At 31.7% G+C, this 12,240-nt stretch overlaps 1 protein-coding gene across 4 annotated transcripts; it reads left to right on the top strand.

Annotated features, from left to right (window-relative positions):
- The first annotated feature begins 601 nt into the window (after positions 1 to 601).
- Positions 602 to 6,851, top strand: LOC110022339 (serine/threonine-protein kinase AFC2-like). Of its 4 annotated transcripts, none has more exons than XM_020721215.1 (12): positions 602 to 784; positions 3,037 to 3,223; positions 3,877 to 3,903; positions 3,994 to 4,147; positions 4,248 to 4,296; positions 4,389 to 4,503; positions 4,772 to 4,863; positions 4,961 to 5,096; positions 5,181 to 5,245; positions 5,326 to 5,423; positions 5,511 to 5,610; positions 6,393 to 6,851. In XM_020721215.1, the coding sequence occupies exons 1-12, from the start codon at positions 683 to 685 to the stop codon at positions 6,537 to 6,539; spliced, it is 1,272 nt and encodes a 423-aa protein (XP_020576874.1). In that variant the 5' UTR covers positions 602 to 682; the 3' UTR covers positions 6,540 to 6,851. The 4 variants fall into 4 exon arrangements, with proteins under 4 accessions (XP_020576874.1, XP_020576873.1, XP_020576875.1 ...); XM_020721214.1 differs by having other exon boundaries at positions 5,508 to 5,610; XM_020721216.1 differs by having other exon boundaries at positions 603 to 784; positions 4,772 to 4,842; positions 5,508 to 5,610; positions 6,393 to 6,850.
- The last annotated feature ends 5,389 nt before the right edge of the window (positions 6,852 to 12,240 follow it).

Below are 12,240 nucleotides of genomic sequence, written 5' to 3'. Positions count from 1 at the left end.
TATATATATATATATATATATATTATGAGAATTACATGTATGTTATTAAATATCATGTATATTTTTAAAATTAAATAATAAAAATTATCTCATATTCTTGTACATGTTAATTATTAAAATCTAATTAAATTATAATTAGGTAAGTTGAAGATTTTGTTATAAATTTTCGAGATTTGAATGTTAATTTTATAAAAAATCGAGCTTCAATTATATAAATATGAAACTTGAGATGTTAGATATGTAAATATGTACGAATTGTGTTATTCCTTTGTAAGTGTTCCATAGACTTATATTTGGAATTTAACTTTTTATTTTTAGAAGAGCCGTAAGCAGCTGTACTTCCCATCTTATTTTATGTAAATTTTAATCGAATTCTTGCAGCGGTTCAAGTAATTTTCCGGTCCGATCGAACCAGGCCGGATTAAAATGGTCAAATCTAACGGAGCCAACTAAACCCACTCCGTCAAGAATTAGATGGATTTAAGATTCCAATAATATTCTGTCACCGACTGAGAGCTTCCGTCCCTTCATCTCAAATCAGACGGGTTAAGGGGGCCGAACGACTGGAAACCCTAGCTTATAAAAATCAAACGTAGACACTGGGGGACGGCATTGCACGATTATTAGGTTTGCGCCGAAAAGAGCACTTGTTGTTGCTCGATTTTTCCCGCTGTTTCCGATCATGGAGTTGGATTGCTTGACGGAGTTGCCGCATGCCCACGTTGATCACCCCCGTCCAAGAAAGAGGGCGAGATTAGGCTGGGATGTGTCGATCGCTCCTACGGTATGTCTGATTTTGAAAGCTTTGTTAAATTTTAATGTAAAGTTTCTCTGTATTTTGGTAGATCTATTGGGTTTTCTTTTTTGATCTGCAGTTTTGTCAGGTATAAACTTCTCTCTCTTTTTAAGATCTTTATTTATTTTCTTAGATCTAGATCTTTCTGTTGCGTATTATGTTATTGATGGTTTTAACGATAGATCTGCTACCGATCTATATGTTTTTATCTCGGATATGGTATATTTCGTAACGAAAGGATTAGATCTGTCGAGTTTTGGCACAGGGGTTTTTCTTAAGCTGGCTATGTTTGAAAGCCCTGAAAAAAAGAGCTTGTCTTGTTTTAGATTTTTATGATCCAACATTTATCAATGATTAATTCATTTATTTTATTTTATTTTATTTTCCGTGTTATTTATGGGCAAGATCTAAGACAACTTTTATGGGATGACCTTTTTTAGATTATTTTGAACAAGGTAAGGTTACTAACATGCTTGCTTGTTATTTTGATGGCTTGACAAATTAAAAGGCTGCATTTAACGGATGTTTTTCTGTTTCCTTACAAACAAATATTTTCTTAGCCCTCTTCATTGACATCTATAGCATGATCCTAAGCATTATGTTTCTTAAAAATTAGTTCTTTACCTGATTATAGATTGAAATGATGTGTTGTCAAAAGAGCATGAAGCGGTAAATCAAACAAGCATTTGATCTTGAAAAAAAGTTTATGAAATTACGGTACATGAACTTATATTCTGGAATGCTAATTTAAAAAGATTATGTCGATGAATCTCAAAAAATATGGATGATCATGCAGAATTATGATGTAGTAGTGAAGTTTATATTATTATTTGCCTGTAGAGAACACAATGTCAAGTAGTTGGGTTCTGAAATATGGATTCCTCACAGGCTTATTGAATTGGAACTTTCTTATTAAAACGGGCCATTTTGGGTAATTCATAATTGTGTAAAGAATATATCTTGTAAGATTTTAGCACTTCAGTGCAATCTAAATCATTTTTTATAATATCAAACAAAAATGATTAAGGGGATGTGCAGAAAAATACTGGAAGAGGTGTAGTGATTGAAATCCAACGATGGATAAGAGAGTATGGATAACAAGGGAGAATTGCATATGTACTATATTGTAGTGAAAATTTCATAATCATTTGGGTGTACACTGCAAATATAAGTAGTTAGTTCCTGAAATATGACGCCCTTGCAGAAATTTATTTGACTGCATCAAAATTTCTATTAAATTGGATTATTCGTGTCAGAGGTGCTCATATTGGGTGATTTGCAATTGTTTTCACACTGTATATAGTAAGTTTTTTGAACTTAGATACAGTAGAACATGAAAAAAATCATTATTTTGCATAACATAATTTAATGATGATTTTTTTTTTTGGGTACAAAGTATTCTTTGTACTATAACAACATCAACAGAAACAACAACAACTACAACAAAAAGCAACAAGCCTTTACCAAAGTATTATTTGTAATTAAAATAAATATATAAGAGATCTGACTATTTTCACTTATCACACTACTTTTGTGTGTTTAATGCTTTTGGTGGCGCCAGTACCACTGAGGTTTGATAACCATATTGTATTGAGTGTATCTGAAAATTTTGTATTTGAATTAACTAAACTAGATAAATATTTGGTTGCTCAACTCATAGCCCAAAAGAAGTATCCAGGATCAGTGATGGATGAAACTTGACATGTGTATGTAGCATATCATTCAGTCAATGGTTTTGATACCTTTTTGGTTCTGAGTTGGGGCGTATTAGCAAAAATTGTCGATAATTGAATAAATTGTAATTTAGTTGGCCATTTCATGACATGATAATAGAACATATTTTGTGATTCAGTTGACAATGTTGACTGATAGAGATATTCATTCTTGTACCTTTATTAACTGGTTTATTCTGCTATTGCTTTCATAGCATCAAAAGTTAATGTCCACTAGCGCGCTTGTTTTTTTCTGTTTTGTTTAAATTTTTTAGAATACTTTCTATGGTATTCTCACAAACTATTACTAGATGTAATTAATAATCTTTTAAGATTAAATTTCCTGACATATCAGTGGTCGATAAGTTATATCGGATAATGTAATATTTTACGTGTATTGTTTTTCTTTTGAATTTATGCTTGCCACACTTTGTATTCTGATTTTTTTTGTAAATGCGATGGGCGAAGTAAGACAATTTTCTTTGATGAGTAAAAAAACAATAAAAATGTGGCTGTTTGTTGGCTCAGATAGGAGTTTTATGTGGGCAAGAAGTTGGTGATGTTACGAGCTTGCTTTCTTTGGGGGCATCTTCAGACCATACTTATTGTTCTATGCATGCTAAGGGTGTGGCTCGAAATGCTTCCCCTCCTTGGAGAGAAGATGATAAAGATGGCCATTACATGTTTGATCTTGGAGAGAATCTAACCTCTCGCTGTAATTATACCTGATCACAATTGTTGGAAATCATTAATTATTTTAGTTCGATTGGTTTTATATGCATGAATTTTTTTATATAGTTTGATGAATTTCTTCCTATATATAGAAATCAATGTCTTCTTCATAGCTTTTGGTGATATATTTTATTTAAATAAGACATTTTCGCATGCTGCTAAGTATTTATATTTTTATCTTCAGAGTGTATTATGTTTTATAAACTTGTATTTTAATCATGGCACAGTTTAAAACTTATTTGATGACATTTTGACATCGCTGTTAATTGATTTTTTTGGGTAGAATTATCTCTAGTATCTTGACTTATTTAACAACCAAGCATTTGTGCCTACTGCTCATTACTTGGGCTCGGATATTTTTAAAAAAGTTTTGAAAGATTTTTTTTTTTTCAATTTTTTGATATTTAGAGATTTTGCTTTCACTTCCTTTTTTCTTTTTCTGTAGGTTGTTAGCCTGCCTCATTTTATCTTGTTTTAGTTTTTTTTAATTTATTTTTTGTAATGATGTCATTGTCAAGTCTGTTTCTCTACTAGCCTGCAATATTCTCTTCTGTTTTTTTTTTGTGTGTGTGATGATGTGCTATTGTCAATCATCCGTTCCTCTATTGACTCTTTTGTTGCTCCATTTTTTTGCAGATAAGATATATAGCAAGATGGGTGAAGGTTAGTTATTGGTTTAAATTCTTTTCAATATCACCTAAGTTGTATAAAGTACTCTCAAGTGCTCTAATTTGGCAATATTTTTATTTTCAGGTACGTTTGGGCAAGTCTTAGAATGTTGGGATCGGGAAGCTAAAGAAATGGTAGCAATCAAGATTGTTCGTGGCATCAAGAAGTACTGGGATGCTGCTCTGATCGAAATTGATGTGCTTCAACAGCTAGCGAAACATCAAGAGTCTTCCAGCCTGTAAGTTTCCTTACTGGAATGGCCCCTCAGTCTATACTTTTTTGGCTGTTTTGTAGGTAGTAGGGGTAGCTTTTCATCCATATATGGGTGTATTTTGCAGTTGTGTGCAAATAAGGAACTGGTTTGACTATCGTAACCATATCTGTATTGTAAGTATAATTAGTTTGTAATGATTTCCCCACTATGCAAGATGATCATTAGGGGCTAAAATATGCCCATAAATTTAAATGCCTTCTCACAGGTGTTTGAGAAGCTTGGCCCAAGTTTATACGATTTTCTTCGGAAAAATGGTTACCGACCCTTTCCAATTGATCTTGTTCGTGAGATTGGCAGGCAACTATTTGAATCCGTTGCATGTATAGACTACGCCTTCCATTTTTTTTTTTCCAGTTTTTTTATAGATAATTCTAACATTCACTAATTATTTCTTTCTTTAGCAGCCTTTTTGTGAGTATAGGCTCTGTTTGATTTTTGGATTTTTATTAGGGCTAAATTGAAATCGAGGCTTTAGCTACATGATTCGTTGCTTGATCTGTGCTAGATTTTACTTTCTTTCATCAATATTTATAGTGTTTGCATTAAATGAAAGTTTAATCTCACTTGCTATTATTGAACCTGTGGCAGTTATGCATGATTTGCGCCTCATTCATACTGACTTGAAGCCGGAGAACATTCTAGTTGTTTCATCAGAGCATGTAAATCTGTCTGATCATAAGGTTTTTTTGTTATTGTCTGTTAAATTTTGTAAGCTTTAATACTTGTATTTTCTTTCTAGCCAAATTATTGAAATTTAATTTTCTTTGATTGGATCAGTATCCCAGCCAATCCATGAGATTACCCAAGTCAAGTGCTGTCAAGGTAATTGATTTTGGAAGCACAACTTATGACAGCCAGGATCACAATTATATTGTATCAACGAGACACTACAGGGCTCCTGAAGTTATATTAGGTTTGTTAGAATTATTGTAATTATAGTCATTCTTTTATTTATGCACATGTGATTTGGTTTTATGACTTGCTTTTGTTGAAACAGGGCTTGGATGGAGTTACCCATGTGATGTATGGAGCCTAGGATGTATACTTGTGGAGCTGTGCTCTGTACGATCCGTCTCATCATGAAACTTATCCGCTTAGATAAACATCAAGAGACTAATTTTGTCAAGTATTATTTTTTGCAGGGGGAGGCTTTGTTTCAGACTCATGAAAACCTGGAGCATCTTGCCATGATGGAGAGGGTTTTTGGCCCCATACCCCGTCATATGATGAAAAGGGCAGAGTAAGTAATCTTATAGTAACCGAAAATGAATTCCAGGGCTCAAGCTTTTGGTTCAACGGTATATATTTCATTTATTTTTTTCAGTAGGCATGCTGAGAAATATTTTCGAAGAACTCGGCTGAACTGGCCAGAAGGTGCTTCCTCCAGGGAGAGCATCAATGCTGTTCATAAAATGCTCCGACTTCAGGTATGTTGTTGTGGTAGGTTCTAGATTGCATTAATAATCATGCATTAGTGGGTTTTTTTAGGCTGTATGAACTGAAGGAAAATGGAGCAAATGAAATAAAATTTAAATAAAACTTCTCAATCCCATGTGCATGCAGCTCTTTAGTTGTGTGATGTTTGTGTAGTGTTTTCGGTCAGAAGAGTTTTGCTAACGACCTTTTTTTTAATATAGAATACTATTTTTAATGGGGTTCTGACTAGGGGGTGTAGTGTTCGGCTCGTTTATATTTCGAGCTCAAAGTGTGTTCGTGTTCGGCTCGTTTGCTTAACGAGCCGTACAAGAGCTGTTCACGCACAAAGAGGCTTTTTTAACAAAGAGTCCTTTTAGCAACCCTAATCATGTAGTCATAAGACAATAAGGGTTTGAGCAAAGATTTAAAAATTATTATTTATATTAAAACATCATTTGAATTTAATTTAATAATTTTTATTCTATTTTCTTAATCAATACTTTAATTGGTTATAAATCTTTGTAGCCTTATAGTCAATTAATTTTTTTTAAAATACTACTTTATATATATATATATATGTACTTGATGAGTAGTATTTCGAGCCAAAACGAGCCGAACACGAACGAACACATCTTAGTTCGTGTTCGACTCGTTAACTTATCGAACGAAATTAACGAGTCGAACACGAGTTTCTTAAAGAGTCGAACATGAGCTGTTCGCGAACAACGAGCCGTTTTGACAGCCCTAGTTCTGACAAAGTTTTGTTTTGTACTACTTTTATTTGGCCTTTCAGAACATAATTATGAAGTATGTGGATCGTTCAGCTGGAGATCTAATTGATTTGTTGCAAGGTCTATTCAAATATGAGCCAGCAGAACGGTTGACGGCACGCGAAGCTCTCAGGCATCCCTTTTTCAGGAACAATCGGAGAAGGGAATAAAAATGTTGCATGCATAATCAAGTTACATGTTGAATGATCCTTAAAAATATATTGGAACAGCTGCTGGCTGTCATTTTTTTCCCTTCTGTACAGTAATGCCTTTAGGATAATAGGAGCAACACAGCATGATTAGTGGCACCTCATTGTGTAATGCGTTGATGAGCCTTCTCTCTTTACCTATAAAGTTCAGTATTTTTTCGCCCCCTTTTTAATTTATTTATTTTACTGTTGGGAAAGCAAAATGTGGAGTTTCTCTGAATTCATTTAGGATGCGACACAACATTTAGGTATTTGGCTTCAAATCTGTCACCACGTCTTTCTAAACTGATTTATCTGCAATTGCTGTAGCTTTTTGGTTTATAAAGTTTGCGGTCTAATGAGAAATAAAAATTTCACTTTTAATAATGCTCTTGTATTGTAGACGACCAAAAAGTAAACGTTGATTTGTGCATCATTGTCATTTATTGAGTTGCCTAAGGTGTTCAATGACAGTGTCACCTGTAACCGTCCTCATACCCATGAACATAACTAATTTAAGAGAGAATTCTACTCGCTGGTTATCAGTGCATTTTGGTTTTGTATGTTAATTATATGAAATTCTACTCTTTTAAAAAGATAGGTAGTGAGGTTCATATTTTTGATGTGGTGATAAAGGTTCAAGTGATTTGTAAATACGATCATTTGTTTTGAGTGATTGCTGTTTTTAAAAATTTGTAGTGAAAATTATAAATGTGTATACTTGTTAATTATTCAGGTATGTTTTCTTTTAATGAAAGTATTTTATTTTATTAGGTCGGGTTAAAAAAAGTCTTAAACACAATTTTAGAAATCAAGTATAATTTTTTGAACGGTGTTGTGGTGATTTGAAACACAAAGTAAACACAAAAAATGGCCCCAAACCTGAACTCTGAAATGTTATTTTAATTAACAAAGGTGAATTTGTAGAGGTAGAATTGTGATCTAATAATCATTATGGGCCTATGGATGCATTTTTTCTAATAATTTCAAAATAGATTCTTTAGTTGGCCAATTTTAACAATCGTGTCTTATATCTGCTTTAGCCTTTAGGATTGTCAAGCCAAGTCCTTCAAGTACATGTTCCTCTATTGAAGCTTTAGAGCAAAGGATCTGCCATCATATGTCTGCTATTTTTAAAATCCCATGAATCTTATAATTGTCATAACTGCTAATTAGACTCATATCCACTTCTAATATATTAATTTGTTACAACCGATGCATCCTATAATTGTCATGATCATTGATCTGACCGTTTCTACTGCAAATTGGTCCTTTGGTTATAGTTCCTCGAATTTTAAACCTGGGGAACACACCCAACCGATCAAAATAGACCAATCCAACCTTTTTATGATACTGCTAGTTTTAATATTAATCAATTTCTTATTTTAAAACAATTTCACGATATAGTTGAGTGATAATTCATAGAATTTGTATATTGAATTGATAATATTATAATCACATAATTATTATAATATTTAAATTATATTAAAATAATTTTAATAATTATTAATCAAACATTTCGACCTTCCTTGAACAACGACTTTTGAACCTCTTCTTTCCGAACCACACCTAATAATTTTTCCTTTTGTAGATTCAATATTTGGTCTGATTTTCAAAATCTTTTACATATCTATCATATCAATAATGATTCTAAATATTTATTACATTTTCACATCATTTTTTATCTCATTTTTTATCTCATTTTTATTTATGATGTTCATATTTCATCCTTTCTTTTGGAATATTTAATTTTTACAAAAGCAATAAGAATATTACCAAATCAAGATATTTTTGACAATGGTGAACGCAAATTATTATTATTATTATTTTGTATTATCTTTCAACAAAACTATCTCCTCCTCTGGAAGCCCAACATTTAACTATTATAAAATATTTTAAAAGCATTTTAAGGGGGAATATACATCAAATAAATTAAAAATTTGCTTTTGATGGGACAAATATATCAATCTTCTCTTAGAAACCGAAAAAAAAAAAAAGCATATTCTTAAAATTAGATGTCTTCTTATGGAAAGCGATTCATACTGCTCTTTGATTAAGCATCAAATTGAATTTTAGTTCATTTTGTTCTCATTCTCTTTATCCTTTTTACGCGATTCATAATCTTTTTCATCCTCAAACATCTATATATCCAGTTCTTGATCCACTTTGACAATATACAATGATTAAGGAATATTATATAATGCACAAATCAAATACTTGGGAATTGAAACCTTTGCTATCAAGTAAAAGTGCAATTGATTCTTGTTTGGTGTGTATGATCAAAACAAAAGCAAATGAGCCCATTAAGCAGTAGAAAGCATAATTGATTTGCTGAAGAGTTGTCTTAGTAGTGCGATATAGATTCATGAGTAAATTTTTGCTTTAATTGTGAAAATGACTGCTTTTCATACTCTTATTGTTTTTGCATCAGACTATTTGCTATATATATATCTTAGATAAAAACATAGATTCTTGAAAGTTGATCTTTTAAAAAAGGTCCAATATGGTGTTTCTCACTATCCTCGAAAAATTCACTTCTGAGAAATCTTATATGATCTTAAATAGGCACATTGCGCTTAGCTTAAGAAGTCCCCTATTTTGCTTTTCTCATTTGACTTTCGCCCTTGTCAGTTGTGATTATGCCTTCGAATATACTTGTATGTTTTTCACTACAGCAGTCATGTAGGACACATTCTACTTTCATTATATGTTTTGATGATATCATTGTTACGTGTGATATTAATGATGTATGGGAATGTTGAAGCCTAAATCAAATTATCATTTTGAAATAAAAAAATTGGGTCTGCCACTCTAGGTATCGAATTAAGTCATGCAACTGATATTCTTTAGCATGATCACCTTATTAATGCTAAAATTATTGAAACTCAACTTGAACTTTAATGTCAAAATTCTATTCCAGTTTATTTTGTTTTAATCAACATCTTTAGAGCTGATTATCATGTTAATTGGGCTAGCAATCTAATGGACTACAGATCTATAATTGGCTTGTGTATTTCTTGGATAATCTTTTTCAATAAAATAGTAAGAAATAAAGTTTTCTTTCTCAGACGAGTATCATCCTATGTTCTCTACTATCATAGAGATAATTTAGTTGTGCTTGTTGTTTGTTGAATGGGTATTATTCTTTCTCATCCCACTCCTTTGTATCCTGAAAATAAAAAAAACAGAAAAATTCTGATTGCTTACGAGTTAGTATTACATGACAGAAATAAAGATTTTGAAATTGACATCTTAATCATTATCCCCTTCTCTATAGATTGCAAGTTGGTTTATCAAGTCACATTTGCTTTTATGTTTTTGCTCCTTGACATAACAAACCTCTTATGCTTCTTAGAGCAACATCATGACTTTTTGGGGGCATGTTATAGCCATATTTATTGTTATATAAATATTTATTATGTGTCTAATATTTATATAAAAAAAGTATAGTATTTTTTATTACAATATATCCTTAATCTTAGACATATTATCATTTATTTTATTTTTCTTTACTAATCTTTTTAGTGCCTATATTTAAACACTCATATATTAAATTATTTAATTCAATAAAAGGCATTGCAATTCTAGCTTTTTAATAAAAAGCAAATGTTACAATTATCAAGAATAATGGATGAGTACTGATTATCCTTTGATACATACTAATACCATGTTTTATATCATCTACGAGAGTAGATATTATGCATGCTGAACATACGCTCAACGACGCAGATATTGGGGGGTCTCTATGTTTTTATTTTATTTTATTTATTTCTTTTTCTTTTTTTTTTTTGCGCATCCTGGCCGTAGATATACATAAAGTTAACCGCATGTAATATTTTGTCCACTTTGCTGATGAATTCTATCATTATAATAATATCTTTTAAAAAACATAGTTAATACTAGAAATTTGTTATGGTATGGCTCATATATCATATCGGGACAGACGCTGGATCGAAGCGGAGCGGAGCGGAGCGGAAGAATCTGTCCGGGAGAATCTGTCCAAATTGGAAAGTTATGTGGGTTGGGGTGCGGGGGCTTTGCTGGTACAGGGGTAATGTTGTATAATGTTGTAATTACATATTGTGCCTAAAGTTTACTCCTGGGGTTATAAATAGGTCCGTTAGTAACCTCTGGAGGTAACCCTCTATTCTGTAACCCTTTTCTGAATATTGAAAGTAACTCGCCGCTCTGCTCCCGAGGACGTAGGCATCTTTGCCGAACCTCGTTAAATCTCTGTGTTCTTCTGGATTTGTGTCGATTACTGTTTTTCTTCACCCTAATTTTCTCAACAATACATTATCACAGTTGAAACAACTGTAATGTTCACTATTGGAATTGATTGTGAAGATATATAACTCAACATCTTCTATAAAATAAATGTTCTAATCCATTATTTAGCCTACATAATATATTTCCCTCCTTTTAACCCTAGTAACCCATCTTTATTCCCTTCAAAAAATTCACTCTAAATTCTTTTCATTCAAAATCAATTCGTCGAACTTAAAATCTTCTCCATGAATTCCTTTATTTAAACCCCAATCTAGTAAATTTTCTCAACGTAAAATTAATTATTTATTACTTTATTTCCAAAATTCTTGTAATGCATCAGTCCCATTTAGTTCACTTTTCTTTTCATTTTCTCTGCAAACTTTTCCTCCAAATGATTTTTATTAATTATAAACTCTTATTTAGGAATAATAGTAAGCATTACAATTATTAGTTAAATTCTTATAAGCAATATCAAGTTCCATATCATTCTAGATTTTATTTCTATTATGATGATATATATTAAAAATCATGAACTTGATATTCCAATCACATTTTTATTAATCTCATTTTTTGTATCATAGTACTTTAAACATTTAGAATGTTGAGATAATTAATCATATCATAGATTACATTATTCCAACCATATATACTCTTATCATTAAGATTGTGATCATGATTGATATTACAACATGATGGATCATGTCATGCCAATCGTCCATATGTAACTCATCAACATGTTAGTAAACTTCTTCCAAAATCACATCAACTAATGGATAACAACATACTAATATTGATAGAATTAATATTTCCATATACTTGATTGAATACTATACTATCTTCTTAGAAAAGTCATCTTCATCATCCCCACATATAAATGCTATAGAGATGTTGATCAGTCACATGTAACTTAGCATTAGTGTGAAGATGCACTTAATCTGTGACATGATTTTTGTTTAAGGTTCATCATACAGTTCTAAATAAAGCATTTTCCAAATTTATTTGCTTTTTCTTAGATTTATTGAATATTATTAGGATGAAGCACAATTATCAATGATGGCTTGGATGTTATGGAGGACTAATAGTTGCTAGAGTCGACACTTAACCTCTTGTCTATGTTGTCTGCAATGCCATCATGTTCATAATTTCTTATTGTTGAGAAATTTAAGACGAAGAAAAACAGAATCGACATAAATCCAGAAGAACACACAAAGATTTAACGAGGCTCGACAAAGATTCCTACGTCCTCAGGAGCAGAGCGGCGGCTTTCTTTTCAATATTCCAGAAAAGAGTATAAAATATAAGATTTGAAATCTCGGGGTCTTCAAGACTCACCTAGGGTTACAAAGATGACATATATATAACACTATAGTACAATATGTAATTACTTAAATTACCACTGTACCAAACTGCGGGG

The sequence above is a fragment of the Phalaenopsis equestris genome, unplaced genomic scaffold, assembly GCF_001263595.1.
Source record: "Phalaenopsis equestris unplaced genomic scaffold, ASM126359v1 Scaffold000186, whole genome shotgun sequence".
Taxonomy (NCBI): domain Eukaryota; kingdom Viridiplantae; phylum Streptophyta; class Magnoliopsida; order Asparagales; family Orchidaceae; genus Phalaenopsis; species Phalaenopsis equestris.
Note: the sequence above shows the minus strand (reverse complement) of the source record. Positions and strands in the feature narration are given on the sequence as shown.

Bases quoted from the DNA above. Each gene is read 5' to 3' on its own strand.
- LOC110022339 (XM_020721214.1), top strand. From the start codon at position 683: ATGGAGTTGGATTGCTTGACGGAGTTGCCGCATGCCCACGTTGATCAC. The intron at 3,224-3,876 runs GTAATTATACCT...ATTTTTTTGCAG, and splicing joins AGAGAATCTAACCTCTCGCT to ATAAGATATATAGCAAGATG. The intron at 5,424-5,507 runs GTAAGTAATCTT...TATTTTTTTCAG, and splicing joins CATATGATGAAAAGGGCAGA to TAGGCATGCTGAGAAATATT.